The sequence below is a fragment of the Lepisma saccharinum genome, chromosome 2, assembly GCF_977018435.1.
Source record: "Lepisma saccharinum chromosome 2, izLepSacc3.1, whole genome shotgun sequence".
Taxonomy (NCBI): domain Eukaryota; kingdom Metazoa; phylum Arthropoda; class Insecta; order Zygentoma; family Lepismatidae; genus Lepisma; species Lepisma saccharinum.
The window spans coordinates 5,132,072-5,157,168 of NC_139230.1; the positions used below are offsets into that span (position 1 = coordinate 5,132,072).

At 39.0% G+C, this 25,097-nt stretch overlaps 1 protein-coding gene across 1 annotated transcript in view; it reads left to right on the top strand.

Annotated features, from left to right (window-relative positions):
* Window positions 1–25,097, top strand: part of LOC145984466 (transcription factor RFX4-like) — a 198,470-nt gene that overhangs the window by 88,960 nt on the left and 84,413 nt on the right. The window contains exon 2 of the mRNA XM_083118125.1: window positions 23,634–23,821. Within this exon, the coding sequence (XP_082974251.1) occupies window positions 23,634–23,821 (188 nt within the window). The remainder of the gene's footprint in view (window positions 1–23,633; window positions 23,822–25,097) is intronic.

Consider the following 25,097-nt stretch of genomic DNA (forward strand, 5'->3'; position numbering starts at 1 on the left):
TTAAAAAAAGCAAGAACCCGGGTATAAATCAAATTATTAGTTCATTCTGCATAATATTTACCTAAGCTAAAGAAGGACATTTTGGCAAAATATCACCGAAATGTAATATATAAATAAATAAAATTGTATGTATTATGTTATGAAGCACAAAGTTCTAAAATTGTGTCCCTATTCTATGTTAGTTAACCACTAGAAAAATCACATGATTACGTAACTGATAGGGAAAATGTATCTGTAAGAAAATTTTTTGCCTCCCTGATGGCATAGTGGTAAAGTCGTCGCCTTGTGATCAAGTGGTCTCGGGTTCAATAACCGGTGGAGGCAGATAGTGATTCGGGCACCACTTTAAACTGTAGGTCCAGTCCCGATTAGCCTATCTGTGCATAAAGTGGACTTAAAACAACAACTCATTTAAGAAGATTCCTAATACGGTTGCTAACTCATCAAGTCATTACTAATTCTGCAGCTACTTTTCAAACCTACAGAGCTGTTTTATCAAAATCTATTTTTGTGATTGCTTCTTATTAGTAGAATGAATATAAAATTATTATTATTTGGATACGATATCGAAATTAGAAATTACAGGTATATAAAATCGTGATGATGAAAGGGACGTATCAAATTACCTCTGTCTTAGTATTTCAATATAGACCTAACTAAACAACTTTGTGTGTTGCAGGAGGAAGCAATGCGAAGAAGAGGTTTTTATTTGTTTAACAGATCACCTTAATCATACCCAGGCCGGAAGCCCGGAGTTGACAACATCAAGCAACTCCACTCCACACCTTCTACACTCAGTTTCAGTTACAACTTTTTGGACAAGTTATGGCAGACAGTTAATAATATTTCTATATTTTTGCCACATTTCAAGTATCTATTTCTTTTCATTATGTGGCACATTTTCAAAGCAATTTGATGCATCATCCCTGTGAAGGTCAGAAGCTGCAGCCCTCAGGCCCATAATCTTGTTCTAATATTGATCATATTCTGCACAATTTTGCTCCTCTCATAAAGCCTCCTAAGCATTAGATCACATTTTTTGTTTCAAAAGATTTGGAAATTCCTTTCGCTTTCCAAATGATAAAATTAAGGAAGTTGAAAGAAAAGCTTAAATTAATCCCATTCAACTTATTATTTACTCTGACTTTTGTAAACCTATTCACGAAATCAGTGTTTCGGCAAAGCTTTTTATTGAATGATAATATGTGAACTTGTCTGTAATATAGATAATATTCACAAGTAAAATATATACATGAAGTGAACACCATAATAAACTTATTTATTAGACCTTTCGCATTCTCCCAAGAGTATATATTTATTGAATTTGATTGGGTTGGCACAGCAATTTTTGGGTAGGCAATTGTCCATCCGTGCCCACCCCTGTCGCCGTCCCTGTCGGGGAGGCACAAAAGTTGTAAGAGAGAGAGAATGCATTGGCGTCTCGTGAAATTGTTTGAGCCCTATTAAATCAATATCGATTTCAGCCTGCAAAAAAAATTGAATCCAAAAATTTTCTTGTTCGCTTTGCTCGCAATATATCATTGTTCTCTGTAATGCATTGTAAATTACCAGACAGAGAAATAAGACTTGTCTTAATTGATTTTGTTTTAAATGCATGAACAATTGTTTCGAGGAAAGGGAGCGTGCAGACAATTTATGTAATTTTTGCTGTTGGTTTATTGTGAGATGGATGAATTGGTTGCCTAATGGATTTAAATAATATAAGTTGTATATAATATGTATTAAATAAACTTTGAAAATGCACACAATTTAGTGTCCACATCGCTCCATGTTGCATATATCGTCGATGAAGGGGCGAAGTGGCGTAACTCGAAAAATTGCGTTTTTGATTTATGACTACCTCCTCTGTTACCTGTCAAAATTTCGTGGCTGAATTCCCACTGGTTCCGGAGATTTAAGCACCCTGCAATTGGCGTATCTTGAATTTTCTGCATAAAGATATCTGCGAAGTTTCTTCAGTGGCTGCTAAGAAATGAAGGCGCGTACTGGCGTAAGCTTATATCGGGAAACAAGATATACGATTTACGAAATATTATATAAATTTATATAAGATTTATGAAACAAAGGTGAATCATACGTTAGTCCATGCACAAAAAAGTTAGTTCCAGGGAGAAATCTGAAAGAAAAATGTGATGGAAAATGTGAAAAGTTTGGTAAAGAATCCTTTAAAAAATGCTTTAAAAGTCGTTAAAATTTTCATGTTTTTCTGCATAAACATGAAAATTTTAAGGACTTTTTTGCAAGTGACGGCCTTCAGCTTCAACGAGAATTCGTCAACACATATGTAAAGGTTTCAGACGGTAAACACAAAACTACGCAAAATGAAGAATCTCGAAGATTAAAAACAAATCATTACTTTTTACCATAGAAGGAAAGAGAAGTAGAATCAGTGTGTAAAACCATGTTTCTAAACACATTTTTAATATCAGAGAAAACAATGCGAACTGCTCTAGCCAAAAGAAGATGTCAATGAGAAAGAGAGAAGAGGAGGAAAACTTCAGAGCCTACTGGAAAGGGACAAAATAATAGAGAATATGATGCAAAAATCATAAAGAGATTCCCAAGAGTCGATTGATTGATTGATTGATTTAATTTATTTTACTTTGCGTTTTGTGCATCTTGGCTAATTTGCGAAGATGGGGATGAGGGATGAAATTGATGAATGGACATTCACAAACAACCAAGCCCGAGCGGAATTCGAACCCGGTACCCTTGGCGTCGCAGCGTGATGTGCTAACCACTTTTTTTATTATTTTTTTTTAAAGGAAAGCCCCTATGCGGAAGCTTACCTCATCACCCTTCATTCACTCATATTATTTCATTCATATTTCAATTTCAGGACTTTTCAGGACAGACAATCACAAACATTCATGTCCGAGCCAGGATTCGAACCCGGGACCCCCGGCGTCGTAGCGCGATGTTCTAACCACTCCGCCACGGGGGCCGACCACTCGACCACAGGGTCCGACCCCAAGAGTCGAATCTCACTACTGCAGGAAAGATACAAAAAGACAATGTCTTCATTCGGATCTGCCTAAAAGCAAAATGTATAGAATGTTTATTTAGGATCATAAAGAGAACATAACCCCTTTACCAACTTATCAGACATACAGAAAGATATTCAAAAGCATGAACCTTTCTTTTCATTGACCGAAAAAGGATACGTGCGGTCTGTGTAGAAACTTTCTGGAAGGAGATGAGTCGAAGAAGAGCGAACTAGGTGATAAGTATCAAAAACATGTCGCCGAGATAGATACTGTAAGAAAGAAGAGAATGGAAGCTAAAGACACATCGGACTTTCAATGCAAGACTGTTGCTACGGTGTTTCAGTTGCAGCAAGTCATTTATCTTCCCATTTCAAATGAAATAAAGTTATTTTATAAAAGACAATTATGAATACACAATTTTACACTCTATGATCTGAAGACAAGGGATGCTATTGTTTTGTTTGGCACGAAGGAGTGACCCACGACCCACAGAGGTGCATGCGAAAATCTTCACTTGCCTAAACAATTTTCTTCATCAATTGGATGTAAAACAGGTTGAAGAAATTTACTTGTTCGCTGAAGGTTGTACAGGGAAAAATAAAAACTCAGTAGTTGCAGCCATGATGCTCTACACTGTTACTATGGCTCAGCATATCAGTGTCATCAATTTAAATTTCTTTGAATCGTACCACGGACAGAATGAAGGCACTAAAATTAACTGGAAATGTATTCATTCCAGCTCAGCTGCTACCAATTTTTAGACTTGCACGATCTGATAAACCATACACTGAGCATTCCCTTCGATGCATGAATTTCTTAGATTTCCGAGATGTAGCATCATATCTGAGGATCCTATCTGTAAGGAAGGATGATAATGGTGAAGGAATTGACTGAACGGGCATACGATAACTAATGGTGATCAAGAATCAAACAGATAAAATTTATTTCAAGGACAGCCATTTAAATGTGGTTTATCGAAGTATCTCGCTGCAAAGGAAAGTTATATTCACCAAAACTCCAAAGTGTCTACACTCACATCCCCCAAGGATTTCACCACTGATGTATGAAGGTTTGATGTCTTTATGTGAAGGAGATACACCTGTAGTAAGAGTACACCTGAGTTTGTGTATTTCTACAAAAATCTTCCATAATGAATATTATTAACAAAAATTAAAAATATCCTATTGTACGAGCTTTTAGAGTCCCATACTTATTCTTAGTTACAAGTACAACCAGAATTCATATTATCTTTGTACTGAAGTGTTACTATATCTTGAATTGCATTAAAGATAAACCATTATTAAGTTTCTGTATTTTATTAACTTCTTTTAACTACTATTTTCAACAGCAATGGATAAATAGACGTGAATGTATGGATCACTTTTAAATAAAGGAATAAAATCAATACAACTATTATTAAATACTTTATATTAACGGGAAAATTAATAAATGTATCTCTACATACCAAAAAAATCATTTTAAAAAAATGTAAGGAGGGCGTAACTTTAATCACAATCTTTGAAAAGAAAAGGCGAAGGGGCGTAAGTGATTCAAGCACATTCCAAAATTTTTCTTCCAGCAGAAAGGAAAACATGTTCAAAATGTAACTTTTTCCCCAGATGTATCAACAATCATACACTTATTGTACAAAATTTGCAATTGATATAATAAATATCAAATGAGCACGACGGTATTATGTTGAACGAAAAACTTTAAATCTCTCTCTTAAAAAATCGTAAAAATCAAGATACGTCACTTCATCCTTTCACCGACGATATGTGAAACATATATCGTGCACTAAAGTTGTACATGTTAATGCAAAAAATAATTATATTTGGAATGCATTTATCAATGTGAAATTGAAAGTGATGAAAAATAATTCAATCGTTTGTTCGAACACAAATGCTTTAGCGCCAACTTCTTCTACCCCCTTCTTGCATAATTTACGAGGGTAATAATGTCTTTGTTACTACTACTACTACTACAACTACTACTAACAATAATAATAATGTTGGTGCCGGGTTCGAATTCCGGCTTGGGCATGGATGTTTGTGAGTGTGTGTCCATTCATCAATTTCATCAAATCATCACTCATCCCCATTTTGGCAAATTAGCCAAAAGTAGCACAATAAGCGAAGTAAAATATGGCAAAATCAATAATAATAATAATGTTATAATAATAACATTATTAACATTATTATTATTAGCATTAATACTATTATTAATATGGCATATTTATCCTGGCACTTGCCACCCCAAACAAAAATTTGTGGTTGCGCCTCTGTTCCAATGGGTTTCTTTCTGAGATCGATCCACGTTCAAGTGTTTCAGATGTTTTTGGATTCAGATATTTAATATTCGTAATGATTCCAACGAGTTTATTTTTTTCCAAAAAAAATTACATTGTCAATAATGAAAAATATAACCAGCTAGATATTCTGTCGCCTTACCCAAGATTACCCTCCCCCAAGCACCGACATTTTGCATAATATGTGATTTTTTGTCAATTTTAGACGTCGTGGGGACGGGATCGTCCCGTCGAACTCATACCTCCTTTAAAAACAATGAGATATCAATATTATTCATCGTGCAAGAAATTCCGGATCTCGGTATTTAAAATTTCAAACCGGGTAGTCCCTGTAGTACTTTGTGAGTGACATATAATTTTTTTTTCTTCATATTTTCGCACATAAACGTTGTGTTTTTCTTCGCAGCAAACAAAAGAAATATATTGTCGCAACACAGTCTGTAAGTTAATGATATGAATATGTGACAATTACTTTTGTCACCAGTCTTTTTTGTAGTTTATGTGAGTGTATTTTAGAATTTCGTAAATACTCTTAACAACTTTCTGTAACCAGTTGTGCTTTTTGGCTTTTCTTGGATTTTCGGTTCCTGACGGCGAGGGTAGGAAAACAATAGCGAGTTGTGGAATTTTTGACACTAAGGGTGACTTTTACATGCTCAACGAATGGAACAACGTCCAAGTTGCTGACCGAGGGGGAGTTCTTTCGCAACACGTGTGAGGACTGCTCTGTTTTTTTCTTCACCCCCAAACCTCCCAAGTGGACAACAAGCCTGGAAGAAAGACCACCGTCCAGCATTTTCTTCTAAGCTAACGAACTGCGAGGCGGTTGATTTTTGAAGTTTCAAGATTTCCTTAAATACCCCTGGACTCCAGAGGACCGACACAGTTTAGCGCCATATTCAGACCGAACACCATCTCCGCGTCACTTTGCGCGAGATACGGAACTTTGCTTTGTTTTAACCTTTCGACCGCGTCGTGTTAATTGTCGTGAGTGTGTGATCACAGTGACAGTGCCAGGAATTGAGGCCATGTTAATTACGTGTTTCACGTGCTCCAGTTGTGTTTTTCCCTTTTTTGCAAGGAGGGACATTGAATAAATATGGGCGGCTGAGAAAGCTACGAGAGGGACGGGACCTTCGGGTTTCCGATTACTGCTGCCATGAAGCCAAGAGAAGAAGCCACGACGCCTGCTTAAGTATACGACGCCTTAAGTCAAGAGAACCGCACCACGACGCTTGCATAACGGCGTCTGAGATGAAAGCCACGCCGCAGCGACAACTCGCATTGCCAACCCAGATGAGAGACGAAAGTACCACAACGGTGAGACGGATGTTACGCCGAGAAAAGAAGAAGAGATAGAGAAAAGAGAGAGATGAAACGACGTCCGCCCTTAGACGACCCGACGCCCTGCGTATCCCCGAACGGCCATTGAAGCCATGATCGGATGCAACGCCCGAGCAGACAGATGGAAGCGAGGTGCTTTTTCCGCCCATCTTCGTCGCCGCGTTGGAAAATAGGAAGAAAAATGAATGTTACGTCTAAGTCGAAGAGACAGTTTTTGCCCGCCAGGAGGACAGACTGGCATAGCCACGAGTGTCGTCAGGACGCCGCTACGAGGATCGTTGACATCAACGAGGACCACACCGCCATTGAGTCGGTATAGTATCCTCCAGTTTTCTCTTTATGTGTGAGAGTGAACATTTGTCCACCTAGGTCGCCACTGGTTTGTCATAACACAAAGCGAGATGAAATCGAACAATGTTGCCTGCAATTACTAATTATTTTGGCCAATCAAATCAAAAGTACTATAAATCTTCATAAATTAAGAACCTATTTCGCTCACCCTTCGAAATTCTATAAACGTAAAGACCTACGATTTGTTATTGTTTTCCTATTCTCGCGCCGAGTATTTATATAATTAATTATTTGACTTTTACCGTGCTCTTTGATATATAGGTATTAGAAAACTAGGTACTAAATAATATAGCCAACTTAATCATTTTTAATATATCCTAGTATATATTACAGTCGTTTGTATTATCAGCACTCGTGTACTTGTAATCAACTTAATTTCCTCTTGTCATTCATTTAGTGTATGCTTATTTGCATTGTAGTGCCTCAACAATGTGTAATGTCAATTATTATTTACTTTTGTAACTATGACGCCTAGCTAATCGCGTCTCATACGTGACAGAGTGCTGGCCGCGCTTATTTACATTGAAAGCAAGCCTAAGGGGCTAATAGAAATCTCAAATTCGAAGGTACACGGAAAATAAACCAAAGAGGCGGTTAGATATTTTATCATGTAATGGTATATTGTGTTCACCCCTGCAGCGTGTGTGTGTGAGTGCATGATAGAATGAGAGTGAGGGGATATGTAATGGTTACATTATCATTGTTGTGTTTATATTTGCCGAATACACGTATATATTCGTTATCCTACAGGTGTTCTTGATTCATTTATATGTATGTATAGATGTATATCCTCGTATGGTCGATATTTTTGGTTTTAGTCCTGAGTTTGAAGCTGCATAGCTTGTCTCCATTGACCAGAAGGGTTATAGTTTTCTATTATTACAATTATTATTATTATTGGTATAAATGAATAACAGCACCACTTTATGCACGACGTGGCTTACCGCCGGAGGTGTAAATAACCGACCCGGTGACATGAACCTGGAATTAAACCGTTAGCTGGTGGTAGGAATCGTGTTTCCTTAACCGGAGACGCGAACCAAGGACCGACGACCGTCCAATCGGGCGGCCGCGGAACCCTGAACCTACGGACTAGCGGTCGAGTAGTTTGGCACCTCGAACTGGGGACTTCGGTCTTCCGGACGAGTGGTCAAACCCGTTACAATTTGGCATCCCGAACAGGCACCGGTCTTCTTTTTCGCCTTCGTCGGGAGTGTAATGGTAGTAGTTTTACAAGTGCATAATATTTTTTCAGGAAGCGTTGAAATGTTTTTATACGTATTTTGCTATGTTTATTGATATCCATATTTAGTATTCGGTGTTTATGTTATCTCGGCGCGAATTTGATTAACGTAAAGGGCAATTATGTAGGCAAACATCGGCAAGGGCGATATTTCAAGGAAGTATGTTATATAGATTTAGTGGCAATTTTTTGTGTGTGCGCGTCGTTTTTATTTTCATTAGGCTTCTACAAGGTAGCAGGAAATGACCCGTCGTGTCCTCCTCTCTGCATTTTTGATAGGTAATTGTTTGTATTGTTTTTCTGTAGTGCGTTATATATTTTTGAAGTGCAGATTTATTTTCTGACGACCTCAGGTCATAGTGAGTGTTTTAAATATCTAATGAAATTGAGAAGTGAGAAAATTATTTATCGAAAGATGAGCGAAGCACGGAATTGTGTAGTTTGCGGGATTGAAATCCCATTAGGTGAAATGGACCCGTCGAACGAAGCGCAGCCGCGCTGTAGTACTTGTGTTATTTCGTCAGGAACTCCAGGACACGGGGGCTTAGTTGTAAATACTGAATGCACGCCACCTTCTGAAGATCCGAATCAGCTGACCGTTTCCCCCCCGGAAGATGTCGCTCCGATGGAAAAAACAGATGATGCATTGAAGAATGGCGCCGGCACCAACGACAGGATGTTCGAGATGATAAGACAGCTGATCCGGGCGGAGCATGCAGACACACAAAAGCGAATCGAACAGCTTGAGACCCGATTCCAGGAAGTGGTGCGTGTTTCGGTGGAACAAATGACTGAACGTTTTTCCACGCGCTTGCAAGACAGTGAGCAGAAACTCACCGCGGAAATCGCTCGCTTGGATTCCCGTGTTGATGACCAGGACCAGCAATTGGCAACACTGTCGCGACGGACAGACCACACGGAAGAGGAACTGACACTTATGAGAAGATCTTCGGCCCAGCTTGAGGCGAGCTGTCACCAAAACTCTGAAGGTTTGAGAGAGCGCGTGACAAGAACAATAGGCGAGATTGATGACCATTCGCAAAGGATACAGGCCTTGGAAAAAAGAATGGACAGTTTGGACCTTTCTCACCCTCAGCGACGAGAAACGCCCACGGCTACGAGGACAAACCCAGGTACTTCGGCCACCAGCAATAATGAGGGCCCTTCCTCTGAACTGACGAGTGTCAATGAGCCAGCTGTAAATGAGAGTTTCCCCGGTTTACCCACTCGACCAGCGACCACCAGCTGCGAAGGTCATTATTCGCCACCCACAATTGCGAGGCGATCTATTTTCCCTCTTGAATATAAAACCCATTTCAAAAGATTCAACGGGGCTGATCGAGTTTTACCGTCTGCATTTTTAGAACGGTTCGAAACTACCTCAGAGGAGCTGTCCTTGAGGAATAATGAAAAGATCCTGGTTTTGCGAGGTTTAATGGAAGATCGGGCCAAAAATTGGTTTGAAACGAATGAAAGGCATTTCACATCTTATGAAGCTTTCCGGGAGATGTTCCTAGGGCACTTTCAGCGGCCGATCCAAGTAGAACGGATGATAATGGAACTGCGCAACGAACGGTATAACCGAAACGCGGGAGTTACGTACGCCCAATATTTCTGGAAAAAATATAATGAATTCAAGGCACTGCAGCCTCATATGACGGCTCCAGAAATAATCGCGGCGCTGATATATCATTTTCCTCAAAATGTCCGGCGTCACCTTAATGGCAGTTGTGTGTTCGACCCCGACTCGATGTCGCTGACGCTGGAGAACCTGTACCAGTGCTCAGAAGAAGAAGAACGCGACAGGTCAGAGCGCTGGAATAAGCGTCCCAGACGAGAAGATGATCGTCACGGCCGGAACCGACGCCAGCGAGTTCAGATGGTGCGGCGAGGACAGCACCACGCTCCACGCGCCGATGACCAAAACTTTCACCCCTCACCACCTTCGCCACAGAGAGAACAGCGGCAGTACCAGAGAGGCAGACGTGGAGGAGGAAATATGCGTCGACCGCCGCACGGCACAGTGCAGGGTAACCGCGACGATACTTTCCAAAGAGGTCACTTACGCGATGGTTATTACCGACCCCACAGTAGATCAAGAAGCCCGCAGTCGGACCGAGGGACTGACGAGCGAAATCAGGTGCAAACAAGAAGTGACTCTCCAACACCTGGCGTCTCCGGACTTCAGCGTTCGGGAGACCGCTCTTAGAGAATAGAAGTATATGTTAATGGACTAGTTATATTTTTATATTTTTACTCTTGTGTCATTATTGATTTTTTATATGAGTATATTCCAATGTATTATCTTTTTACGTCCTTTAAGGATTGTTTTATTGTGTATTTACTCATAAAAGCATTTTTCAAGTATAGATTCGATTCATATACAGGGTGTTTCAAAAAAGTGTTCATATACAGGGTGTTTTTTAAAAAAAATATGTAACCTTAAAAAATCTCCCCAGCCGAGAGCGATTTTTAAAGCCTACAATTTTTTTTGAAGTTAGGGGGGGCGAGATGTGACAATTACTTTTGTCACCAGTCTTTTTTGTAGTTTATGTGAGTGTATTTTAGAATTTCGTAAATACTCTTAACAACTTTCTGTAACCAGTTGTGCTTTTTGGCTTTTCTTGGATTTTCGGTTCCTGACGGCGAGGGTAGGAAAACAATAGCGAGTTGTGGAATTTTTGACACTAAGGGTGACTTTTACATGCTCAACGAATGGAACAACGTCCAAGTTGCTGACCGAGGGGGAGTTCTTTCGCAACACGTGTGAGGACTGCTCTGTTTTTTTCTTCACCCCCAAACCTCCCAAGTGGACAACGAGCCTGGAAGAAAGACCACCGTCCAGCATTTTCTTCTAAGCTAACGAACTGCGAGGCGGTTGATTTTTGAAGTTTCAAGATTTCCTTAAATACCCCTGGACTCCAGAGGACCGACACAGTTTAGCGCCATATTCAGACCGAACACCATCTCCGCGTCACTTTGCGCGAGATACGGAACTTTGCTTTTTTTAACCTTTCGACCGCGTCGTGTTAATTGTCGTGAGTGTGTGATCACAGTGACAGTGCCAGGAATTGAGGCCGTGTTAATTACGTGTTTCACGTGCTCCAGTTGTGTTTTTCCCTTTTTTGCAAGGAGGGACATTGAATAAATATGGGCGGCTGAGAAAGCTACGAGAGGGACGGGACCTTCGGGTTTCCGATTACTGCTGCCATGAAGCCAAGAGAAGAAGCCACGACGCCTGCTTAAGTATACGACGCCTTAAGTCAAGAGAACCGCACCACGACGCTTGCATAACGGCGTCTGAGATGAAAGCCACGCCGCAGCGACAACTCGCATTGCCAACCCAGATGAGAGACGAAAGTACCACAACGGTGAGACGGATGTTACGCCGAGAAAAGAAGAAGAGATAGAGAAAAGAGAGAGATGAAACGACGTCCGCCCTTAGACGACCCGACGCCCTGCGTATCCCCGAACGGCCATTGAAGCCATGATCGGATGCAACGCCCGAGCAGACAGATGGAAGCGAGGTGCTTTTTCCGCCCATCTTCGTCGCCGCGTTGGAAAATAGGAAGAAAAATGAATGTTACGTCTAAGTCGAAGAGACAGTTTTTGCCCGCCAGGAGGACAGACTGGCATAGCCACGAGTGTCGTCAGGACGCCGCTACGAGGATCGTTGACATCAACGAGGACCACACCGCCATTGAGTCGGTATAGTATCCTCCAGTTTTCTCTTTATGTGTGAGAGTGAACATTTGTCCACCTAGGTCGCCACTGGTTTGTCATAACACAAAGCGAGATGAAATCGAACAATGTTGCCTGCAATTACTAATTATTTTGGCCAATCAAATCAAAAGTACTATAAATCTTCATAAATTAAGAACCTATTTCGCTCACCCTTCGAAATTCTATAAACGTAAAGACCTACGATTTGTTATTGTTTTCCTATTCTCGCGCCGAGTATTTATATAATTAATTATTTGACTTTTACCGTGCTCTTTGATATATAGGTATTAGAAAACTAGGTACTAAATAATATAGCCAACTTAATCATTTTTAATATATCCTAGTATATATTACAGTCGTTTGTATTATCAGCACTCGTGTACTTGTAATCAACTTAATTTCCTCTTGTCATTCATTTAGTGTATGCTTATTTGCATTGTAGTGCCTCAACAATGTGTAATGTCAATTATTATTTACTTTTGTAACTATGACGCCTAGCTAATCGCGTCTCATACGTGACAGAGTGCTGGCCGCGCTTATTTACATTGAAAGCAAGCCTAAGGGGCTAATAGAAATCTCAAATTCGAAGGTACACGGAAAATAAACCAAAGAGGCGGTTAGATATTTTATCATGTAATGGTATATTGTGTTCACCCCTGCAGCGTGTGTGTGTGAGTGCATGATAGAATGAGAGTGAGGGGATATGTAATGGTTACATTATCATTGTTGTGTTTATATTTGCCGAATACACGTATATATTCGTTATCCTACAGGTGTTCTTGATTCATTTATATGTATGTATAGATGTATATCCTCGTATGGTCGATATTTTTGGTTTTAGTCCTGAGTTTGAAGCTGCATAGCTTGTCTCCATTGACCAGAAGGGTTATAGTTTTCTATTATTACAATTATTATTATTATTGGTATAAATGAATAACAGCACCACTTTATGCACGACGTGGCTTACCGCCGGAGGTGTAAATAACCGACCCGGTGACATGAACCTGGAATTAAACCGTTAGCTGGTGGTAGGAATCGTGTTTCCTTAACCGGAGACGCGAACCAAGGACCGACGACCGTCCAATCGGGCGGCCGCGGAACCCTGAACCTACGGACTAGCGGTCGAGTAGTTTGGCACCTCGAACTGGGGACTTCGGTCTTCCGGACGAGTGGTCAAGCCCGGTTACAAATACACGTTTATTATTTTCAAGCCTCTAGCGAGGGATAGGAAAGGGGGACTAGGGAGCCATGTACAGAAGGCGCATCTTGAATTTTTTCCCCTCAAAGTAGGAGCAATAGGGCGTTTTAAATGATGTTCTACAGACATAACTGAAATCAGTGGCGCAACGATAGGGGGCAGGGGCATTGCCCCCAACCTTGGACAAAAATCCATTCTGGGGGGAAAGGGGGGTCAAACATTGAAGTAGAAGAAAAGCAAGACTGGCAGACTCTAAGAGTAACAGCACAATAGGAAGGAGAAAAAGGGCAACTACGCCACTTTATTTCAAATTTTATACAAATAAAAATACATTTCGTATTTTTCTTGCTCGCAATACTTAATTTTCTTACAGTCTCATCAAGTTCAGAGCCGTATTTAGCTAGAGGGGCGGCGGGAGTCAGCCCTAGGAGCCGAACGATCCAAATGAAAGAAAAAAACAAATGTAAAAGAGAATCTATATTATTTTCAGTTTTCACAATTTTGGTTCTAAAAATTTTCTTGCTCACTTCGCTCGCCATAAGAATTATATTCGTTATGCATTCTCTGCCGTTCAAAAATTCAGTTTGTGTGCTTGTTTTTCATTATTAGCTAATGAAAATGAAAGTGTTGAAAAATATTTCAAATAGTTTGATCCAAAACTATTGCTTGGGCGCCGATTTCTAACCCCCCCTTATTGCGTGAATAATAATGTTTGGTACTACTACTATTATTAATAATAAAAATAGTAATACTAATTACAATCGTGTTGTTATTATTATTGATTCGTTCATCCTAGTGGTGGCCCCCCAAACAAAAACTAGTGGTTGCGCCTCTGACTGAAATATTCTTAAATATGCTAAAACTTTTGTCAAAATCAGAAATGCAAAATACGAATCTTTAAATATAACCCATGTTATTTTTAAATTAGCTTTCATTTCTTTCCTTACTCCAAAATTTGTAGGATGTAAGCACTCGCGCTCATATTGGGAAAGGGGGGAGGGGCAGTGAAGCACTTGACCTACCTGAGATGTCTGGGAACACCTAATATCATTTGAATAGTGAAATTGTTGCGTGAAAACATGGGCAAGGTGTGTCTTGAAAGATATCAGACTTAGTGGTCTCTGATATTTGAGTTTTTGTTTTTAAGTCCACTTTATGCACAGATAGGCTAATCGGGACTTTACCGACAGTTTTAAGTGGGATCCGAAGTTTTGGTTGCCTCCGCCGACTACCGAACTCGGAACCCCTTCATTACAAGGCCACGCCAATATACTACGCCATCGGGTAGACCCTAGTCTCTGATATACACATCGTGAAAAAATACAAAAAGACACTGAACTGTCCTAAAATAAATGTTAAAGTTTATGGAAAGTAAGCAATTCGAATCCAGTTTCTAATATTTAAATAGAGGACTCAAGTCTGAACTTAGCAACAACGCCACGGTATTTTCAATTCAATTTAAATTTTATTATTTGTAAAACAACGACAACAATAATGATAATAATAATAAAATGTCACGGTAATTTTTTATGATATGAAATATTACCCTGCCCCAAAGTGCTCGAAGTGAAAATCCTTGCCCAGTTTGGGAAAAGATATGGGGATGCTTGTAGTTGTATGGATCAATTTTGAGAAAATGCGGTAGGTGAAGGACTGCCTATGCAAATTATCCTTGTCGTGGATGCTTTGTTAGAGAATTTTCTTAACTCGGGGATATCATTACTGTGGCATAAGAAGAAAATATCGAAGGACGTATGCGACTAAATTGCAATTTCCTCTACAGTTGTCATAAAACGAGAGCTCTCCTCCCTAACATCTTACATTTAGCCAACAGTACTCGTGGCGACGCTTGAGATGATTCTTTTTTCAGGTGACTGTTGCTAGTTACGGGGATCAACGTTTTGCGATTATAAACTTCCCTCTGCTACAGTTTTTCCATTTTCTGCGCCGCGTTTTTGTCAGGGATGGTCGGTTGACTAGTTAGCGACTGTACGAGACACTAAGCAAATTCAGGGCCTCCCCGGTGGTAACGTTGTCGTCTCCTAATCAAGTCCCGGGTTCGATATCCGGTGAAGGCACATGGCACAGTGGTTCGGATCCCACATAAAACTGTAGCTCCAGTCCCGATTAGCCTTTCTGTTCATAAAGTGGACTTAAAACAAATCAATCAATCAATCTAAGCAAATTCATCTACCGGTGACTTTCGGTATAGTGTAATGTGCAATGATAAATAGGAGAACTATAAAACTGCCGGAGAATGGGCCAGAGTGTACGAATGATCTCAACAGCTTGTCGAAGAACGCTAGTTGCTCACGAATAAACAGCGTGGACACATTTGTCCGACTGGGACATGCAAGGTGCTCTTTACTTAAATTTTTGGGGAAAGGGTCATGATTTATGCAAAGTTTTCCTGCACATTGATGAAGGGTGCCGTATAATGACATTTGTATAAATAAGACGTTGATGTTGTCTGCAAATGTTATCCTTCACCATAATTTCCCGACATGGTCAATTTAACAGCAATAACTCTCCGAAAGGGTTTTGCTTCATGTTCTTACACTCCGGGCTTAGCTCTTAGTGAATAGCAGATTTATTTGAGCCACTTAAAGATAATATGAGAGAGAAGAAATTTTAGACAGATGAAGCACTGACAAAAAAAATCAAGATATCCTGCGGTGGCTATGACAGCAGTCTTTTTTCTTCAACGCCAAATAACTCACAGAACTGACACATTGATAGCAGCTATGCCTATATGCTCAGGGAGATTCCTTTAAAAAACTCACGTAGTTTTGTCCTTGTAGGACTTGTAGTCTTGGTCGGTTAACCCTGAATGACCCTTGCAAATGTGGTGTTTGAGAAAATATCAAACTAATTCCATCTGTATTCTTACGTCGCTTTTCTGCCAATTTAGCTAATCGCGACGACAAGGATAAAATTGTGAAATAGATGGAAAGACAAAAACACATTATGCCTTGACAAAGATTCGAATTCATTCAGGAATTCTGGCGCTACACTTACTTCTCTGCCACAGAAGACGACCAAACTATTTACATTTTTCAAATTATTTAGAGAATATTTTCGTTCACTGAAAAGTAATGGAAAGACCAAAAATCATCAAATGAAATAGGTCTACAAGTTAGATAAAACTAAATTAATGCTTACTGGAAGAAAGCAATGTTTCCTTTATTTTCCTAATGCCTCAGACCTCCCCGATGGCGCAGTGGTAGCGTCGCCGCCTTGTATTCAAGGGGTGCTGGGTTCGATACCCGGTGGAGGCACATAGTAGTTCGGATCCTACTTTAAACTTTAGGTCCAGTCCCGATTAGTCTTACTGTGCATAAAGTGAACTTAAAAAACTGTTTTTTTGACTTTATGGGTGTGAGTGATCGGAGTTTATGGGTCCGGGACGGGATCGATACGGTTTATAAAACTATTCCGATCTTCAGGACAGAAAATTTCACGTATTTCCCCACTAGTTTAGAAAATTTTATGGATGGGTAATGTTCAGAATTTCCGAACACTCCTGAAATTATTGAGTTCCACGCACATTTTGTCCCCAAAGAAATTATTTTCGGTATTTTGATGCCATTTCTAGAAGATTTCCCTTCCGATAATTAAGTATATCCAGAATTCTTATTTCGCGATCATTTTAAATTCCTGACCTATCAAAAATCCCGAAAGTAAGGAAATCATTTCCCGAAGTTTCCCGGGACAGGACTTCTGAATCCCGCAAACTGGTCTGCTTTCCGTTGCGACTGGTAGTATGTCAGAGGTCCCAGGTTCGAATCCTCGTCATTGTGTTTGTTCAATCACCATGTTCCTGACGTGAAATAACCAGAATACGTAAACTTTAATAAACAAATGTCGTATCCGAAGCAGAGGCGGGCTGATTAACATCTGTGCATAAATTGGACTTGAATCTAGGGATGTTCAATATCGGAATTTTGATATCGAGATATATCGTCAAGAAAATATCGTCGCAGACGATACGATATTATTTCCGTATCGTGATATGGGTGATATATCGTCTCCCTCTCTACAATATATTTCGCAAAAATAACGTGACGATATAACGTCTAGTTAACATCGCCTGGACGATAGTTCCTCAATATCGCGATATATCGTCTGGACGATATATCGTCGATCAGTACTTGAATCAGTTCAAATGTCGGTTCTGTCAACCGAAGGCTTCGTGTTTTGATGACGTTACTTTAGGCTCAATATGTGTTCCTTACACCCCTAGCACGCGTGGTTTTATCACAGAGAGCAATGTAATAAAAACGGACTCTTTTGAACGTTCGTACCGCCGAAAGGACCCACCGAAGAGAAAAATGACACTTGCATTAAAATAAAAAAATCATTATGACCTGCCTGCTTTACCCACTGGATCATTCACTGTGCCTGCACTTCCTTCTTCTTCCTCCATGAAATGTGGCGCCGTTCTTTCCCTTCAACATGTTTACAGTTAATGGGATATCATGAGTAAGCAGTTGCAGTGGAAGGAATCTTCCAAAGCGAGAAAAAAAACATATTTGTTTCCCCGCCATAAAGAATTCACAGTTGCCTTCTACTTAGATATAACACTGACATAGTGTTGATTGATTGGTTGATTGAGTTGGTGTTTTAAGTCCACTTTATGCATAGTAAAGCAAATTTGGACTGGACCTACAGTTTAAAGTAGGATCCGAACCACTATGTGCCTCCACCGGGTATCGAACCCAGCACCACAGCACGCTACCACTGCCGCCATCGGGGAGGCCTGAGGCATAAGGAAAAGAAACGAAGCATTGCTTTCTTCCAGTAAGCATTAATTTAGTTTTATCTAACTTGTAGCTTCCTTGACTGAAATATTGATTTTACCCATGTGTTATGTCGCCCCTCCTTCCTTCGAAAATTTTTAAGACCCCCCATGTACTTTTTGAGGACATCATACACTTCCTCAACATAAGATAACAACATTGTGAGGACGCTAATCACTTGTGCACCAGAAGTAATAAGCCTTGTGAGGACATCATACACTTCTTCAACAGAATAAAGTAACCTTGTGGGGACACTACTCACTTGTGCACCAGAAGTAATAAGCCTTGTGGGGACAACACACACTTCTTCAACAGAATATGGTAACATTGTGGGGACACTACTCACTTTGCATCAGAAGTAATAAGCCTTGTGAGGACATCATACACTTTTTCATCAGAAGATAGTAACCTTGTGGGGACACTACTCACTTTGCATCAGAAGTAATAAGCCTTGTGAGGACATCATACACTTCATCAACAGAATATAGTAGCCTTGTGGGGACACTACTCACTTTGCATCAGAAGTAATAAACCTTGTGGGGACATCATACACTTCTTCAACAGAAGATAGTAACCTTGTGGGGACACTACTCACTTTGCATCGTAAGTAATAAACTTTGTAGGGACATCATACTCTTCTTCAACAAAAGATAGTAACCTTGTGGGGACACTACTCACTTTGCATCAAAAGTAATAAACCTTGTGAGGACATCATACATTTCTTCAACAGAAGATAGTAACCTTGTGGGGACGCTACTCGCTTTTGATCGGAAGTAATAAGCCTTGTGAGGACATCATACACTTCTCCAACAGAGGATAACAACCTTGTGGGGACACTACCCACTTTGCATCAGAAGTAATAAACCTTGTGAGAACATCAAACACTTCTTCAACAGAAGATATCATCCTTGTGGGGACACTACTCGCTTTGGATCGGCAGTAATATACCTTGTGAGCACATAATACACTTCAACAACAAAAAGCGAAAAGTTTCTTAAACGTATATCGAATTTCTATCGCGAATTGAAGCCATGACTTCGTTATTTCAAAGCATCCGAGCACATAAAGTAAATTGATTGAATTTGTGAGATGTAAATAATGCATAAAATAATAATATATTATCATAAATTAGAAATGTACATAAATCAATAATAATAATAACAGTTACTGTTAGTATTTTCATGGCGTGTAAATTACATTTTAGCTTCCTTGAAAAATATATTGACTTTGCCCATGATACACCCCTCCCGCTTCCGCTTGGAAAATTTCTACCCTTGAGCGCACTATATATTTCTTCAATGGAAGATAACAACGTTGTAGGGACACTACTCGATTTTCCATCAGGAGTTATATCCCTTTTAAAAGCACTTTTTAAATTATTAACTAATTTAATTTAGTAACACTGTTGAGCCTTGTTTCATGCCTTGGTCAGCATTGTAATGTTTAATTGAATTTAGATACAAATTAACGTTTAACTTAAAGCAAAGCATGATTCGAAATGTATATAAATTAAACACAAATAGCTTGTGAGAACAATGAAAGATACTTTGCATATATCACATTTTGCATCGTTTCTTTCTGGCTTTTTGGGTTAATCGTGACGATTAGATAAAATTGGTGAAGGGACACTGGAAGAAAATAATCGAACTCGGAACTTTATTGAATCAATTTCAAGTCCTATAACCCTCTGCAAAATTTCCACATCATATCACATGGTGGTGGTATTATTATTATTATTATTATTATTATTATCATCATCATAATTATTATTTGTAATACGCGTGCTATGTAGCTTTTTACTTTTTGTCTTCATGTTAAAACAGAGAAGTTTGCATTTCTACCCAAAATAGCACAACACTCGTTAGTATAATTAATTTGCTAACTTTATTTGTCAGTCATTTAATTACATCCACCGTCAGATGTCTCCTATTTCATGTAACAACTGTTTCTCTTTTCCAGTGAGATATTCTCTGCAGGACAAGTATTTACGATTTTGTTTATGAAAAATATCATAAACGACAAAAACTGCAAAAATCGACAGAGACTAAAAGTATTTCCTCTCTTTTATTGTCAAGTACCAACAGGGAAGCATTTTCAAACTTATTTACACATCGGTCCCCACAGCGTCTGTACAGAATCAATCGTGTGTATGGAGTGTATGTGCAAATTTTCATGAAAGTAATGGACCTTGTGGGTACCCGAGGCCACCTGATTTCACAGGCCTTGTGGGGACTGGTGTCCCCACAAGGATAGGAAACGTTTTTCTTGTATAATTTGCTCACAATGTAGGTTACTTTTGATTTTCAGGAGTTTATAGTTTTACTGTGTTATTTGTCACATAATTTCAACAAACACATCAGACTACGACTGTGATTTCCCCCGGTCCCCACAGTGTATGTGCACTAACAGAGTCCCCACAAGGTAGCATATGCACGTATGGGTGTGTGTGTGTGTGTGTGTGTGTGTGTGTGTGTGTGTGAGAGAGAGAGAGAGAGAGAGAGAGAGAGAGAGAGAGAGAGAGAGAAAGAGAATGAGTGAGTGCGAGTGTGTGATCCTACTACAATATTGCCGTGAAATGGAAACTCCCTTTCTTTAAAAATGAAAATATATTTTCCATATGAGATATGATGTGATTAGATGGAAATGTTTATTAAAGATATTAGTATTTATCGAAATTGGAGCAGCACGGTATCATGTTGATGTTATTGCATATGTTAAAATAAATCAAAATATTTTATTTCTTTCGAAATATATTCCGAAGCAAGAAAATGATAAATAAAACACATATTTCGAAGATTAAATAGCAGTCCTCAGAATAATTTGCACTTAAACTCAAAAGTTGAACATTGAAGATCAGTGAATTATCAGAATATAAAGAAGTCATTTCAGTGTTGTTGTTTGAAGTCAAGAAGTATGCTCAGGTAAGCTAATCAGAACTGGATCAACAGTTTAAAGTGGCTCTGAACCACTACAGTGTGCCCACAATGGATTCTATAATAAAAGTTACGAATCGCTATTGTACTTTTGAACTGTTAATTAGAATCACCACCTTATGACGTACGTGATATTACTTATTGCTTATAGTAAAATTTCGTAAATGAAATTCTACAAAATTGATGAATGATACTGCCGGCTGCAATGTTATGGAACTTTATTTCTACCTATCATTTTTAAAAAGCTAAACGATCTCTTCAATCGTTAAAATTTTAAAAACTAAATAATTATTGTTTCTATATATTAACTCTACATATCAAAAGAACGAAATCTATTATAATTTTACGAATGAGGTGAGTAAGAAGGCTCAATGTTTTTACAAAAATTAAAGCATGAAGTTAGTTTTGAAATTCATCCAGACACGAATATCACGACCTTTCTTTTTTCTATTTCGGTTATTTTAATTCATTTTTTCTTATGACCTGTCAAATACAATATAATAGAGATGCCAAATATGATTCCGTTTTTGAACATTGACAGTGAATTTCAACAGTCCTGATTGTTTTCTAAAAAGTTAGTCGGAAACTACATTCCAAGATCATCCAACATAGGACCCATGATTGCCGGAACCCAATGTAAACAGTGAGACTGTGCCTTGGAACGCTGATATGTATAACGAACACACTTATTGTGTCAACATTTTATAAACACATTTATCTGTGGTTATTGGTTTTCGTTTCACTTGTCGTTATGCAACACACTTAGAAGTTCTGGTGCGTTGGTTGCATAAACCTCAGGCTCTAAACATTTTGTTCTCGTGTGATTTTAGAGCAATGAATGGTTACGTATTGTTAATTTTCTAAAAAGGAAACTTGTATATAGTATATGTAACTTACATTTCGAATATGTATACACACACACGGTATATTTAAATATCTGTTAATGTTGTAAAATATACATATGTTGAAGTAAGAAATTCCCCTTATCGTAGAAATTCTCTCACGAGTGTGTCTGAAATCCGCTAAGCATGCAGAAACTTAGCTGTATTGTTTCCGAGCTTATGAAATACTCATGCATTCGTATTCATTCAACACACATTGCTTTATCACAGCGCGCTACGAAACGAGGGGTCCCGAGTTCTAATCCCGACCTGGGCAAATGTGTCAGAAAAGCGAAGTAAAAATAGCCAAATCAATCCCAGCGATACGCAAGCGACACGTGTAGATTGTCGTGTATCTTCTGTTCGAAAGGTTGCATTGATTACTAATGGCTCGCTTCCAGGCGACACGTGTCGCTTGTCGCTTCAGTCTGAAATGTCCATAAAATATTTATGCCACACAAAAACACATTTTTCCTGCATTTCAATTATGGCATGTTTTTTCTGATATAACAATAATTATAATAATAAAGGCATCCGAATATCAAAACTTTCGTAACTAATTCCGGTCTGTAAGCAAACCACACTGCCCTAGAATAAGTCGATGAGAAAATATGATCCAAAACAGAACATATTGGTGATAATATCGTGCCTGTTACATCATCGAAAGTATCTATTGAGCGACAATTCCTGTGTATAAACGATGCTAGTATATTTCACGTGTATTCCGAGAAAGTTGTAAAAAGAGTTGCAAAAATAAACAAGCAATAAGTACTCAACAAATCCTTTAGATAGTACGAACTTTGTACGGCATCCTTAACAGTAAGACGGAAGTATTACATAACGATATTGGGAATAAAGGAGGTGCCGTTGTGTGCGTGCAGAGCTTCGAAACAAGATATGGTTGCTGCCAAAGACGATTCTTCTTCCGCCGCTTCCCTCTGGTCTCCTCTGGAACCTTTCCAGACCTTATTGTAAGCATCGAACGGAAAAAGTGCGGCGACTTTTCTTAATAAACAGTTTACGAAGTTCGCGAAGTTCATTGTCGTGTGAGATCATGGTACTGAAGAAGTGAAGAGAGCAAGAAGACCAAGTCACAAAAGAAAAATAAGCCCTTGTACCAAACAACTTGCTCTAAGGAGAGAGATGGAGTTTGGAGTATGGATATACATTTTCCCGCACTCTCTCTAAAAGCTATTACATATTTTCAACCTACCGTTAGTTTCACTGATAATTGTTCTGCTGACATAATTTTAAAAATTTATCACTTTCATAAGAATATAATTATGGTTTTGTTAATATTTTTTTAAAACATTGTGTTACCAGGCCTAAGCTCCAAAATTACAGAAAATAAAATGAATCACGAACAGCCAATAAAAATCAACCATGCTAAACAAAGAAAATTGAAACATGAAAAGAAATGGCATATGAACAAGAATTACAAATTTTATTCGCAGAAAATAGATAATATTATATGCCATTATAATATAATTCAGAAATTATTATTGTAGGGTAGCTGCAGTGATATATGATGTCGTGCATAGTTATTTTCAGTAATGGAGAAGGGCATGAAATGTAAGGAGACAACAGATCATCGATCAAATTTGATTTTGTTCTCTTTATCTTTACTCCTTTCTGAATGTTAGAACGAGCTTAGACATTCGAAAATGTAATATAGTCAAAACTGTTTAAAATAAAAAAATATTCAATCTCACGAGGAACCTCTACAATCTACAGTCGTGTTGAAAATCCTAATATTTCGACCTCAGGTTGATTCCATAGTGTCCAGTGTATTCGTGACATTGCGAATAAAGTGTGTTTCTTAGCTGATGCGTTTGTATTTTACAGATCCCATCCGAAAGGCGGTGAACCGCGGCCTGAGACCTCACTCCACCCCCGCCACCCTGCTCTGGCTGGAGGAGAACTACGAGATGGCCGAAGGGGTGTGCATCCCCAGGAACACCCTTTACATGCACTACGTGGATTTCTGTGAGAGAAATGGAATGCAGCCTGTGAATGCAGCCAGCTTCGGCAAGGTCAGTGTGAACCTTTCTCTTGCAATCAATTTCCATTGCAATAAGGAACTTTAAATCTGCTTCGTTGATGCAAACTCCGTAGTTTACTTGACTCCAATTATATTTATACAAAAAGATAGGAAGATCGTGTTAAGATGCTATCCTAACAAAATATAAGCATATTAAATATGTCCTTGTTACTGACCAGAATTCCCTTTCATTAAAACATTCCCCTTTCAAAGATTCGACAAAGTATGGATTCTCGCTTCACCTAAAATGGAGGATACCTGTCAAATTAGATTATCTTAAACTGACGAAGTCGCCAATTTCTTGCACTCTGGGCCTATGACAAATATTCAAGGGCGCAAGAAATTCCAGGTGTTTTACTTTCGCACGTATTGTAACAAAAATAACAGCGACCACCCTTCAATTATTTTATTGTGTGTTTTTGCCAACAAATATCGGAAAATTCGTTATTGTAGTAAAGGGTAGTAGGATAAATCATTTTCAGAACAAATCGTGGCATGGCTTGGTGTGGTGGTTAGCGCAGTTTAACCAGGTTTCAGAGGTTCAAAATTCCTTTTCTGGTGAAAGAGAGAAATTTTCCAAGATATTAACGGCATCTTCAAATTCTATTTTAATACACAGACTGTACTTGGCTTTCTTATTGGTGTACGTACTAAGGATCCAAATATCGATTCCCTGCATAGTATCATTTTTATATATAAAATAATATTAATATGTAGAAATGTTAACCCTAGCTTACCTCATGGGGGCTATCAGGCCACCTCTATTTTTTCATAATAATGAAAAATTATATTTTTTGCGAGTTTTAGAGAATGGTATAATATGTATGTGACACTCATGCAATAATTGGCTACTACCGTGCGTCTATTTCGATCTGCAGCCGAGAGATCGGGAGAAGCGTGGCGGGCGGCACTGACGGAGATGCCGACATTTGCGGCCTGAAATGTCCGCTTATTTTTATGGACATATGCAGACATTTATATAAATATTGCAAAACGAGCACTAACCTGTGTTATAAGAGTATGGTTTTAATTTTAGTAGCTTAGTGACTGTATGTGCCGATGATTTTGACACGCCCACCTCTTGTGAAACACGGCGTAGAGGTTTGTTTGGAGAACGTTCTAACGCTGCACCAATATCATCGAGTTTTGCTTCGGTTAGAATCCGTCGTTTTTGCTTAGGTGTTTTAAAATTTAACGATCCAGTTTCTCGTAATTTAAGGACAAGATGTCTAACCGTATCTCTGTGTGGAGTTGAAACGCATGGGAAT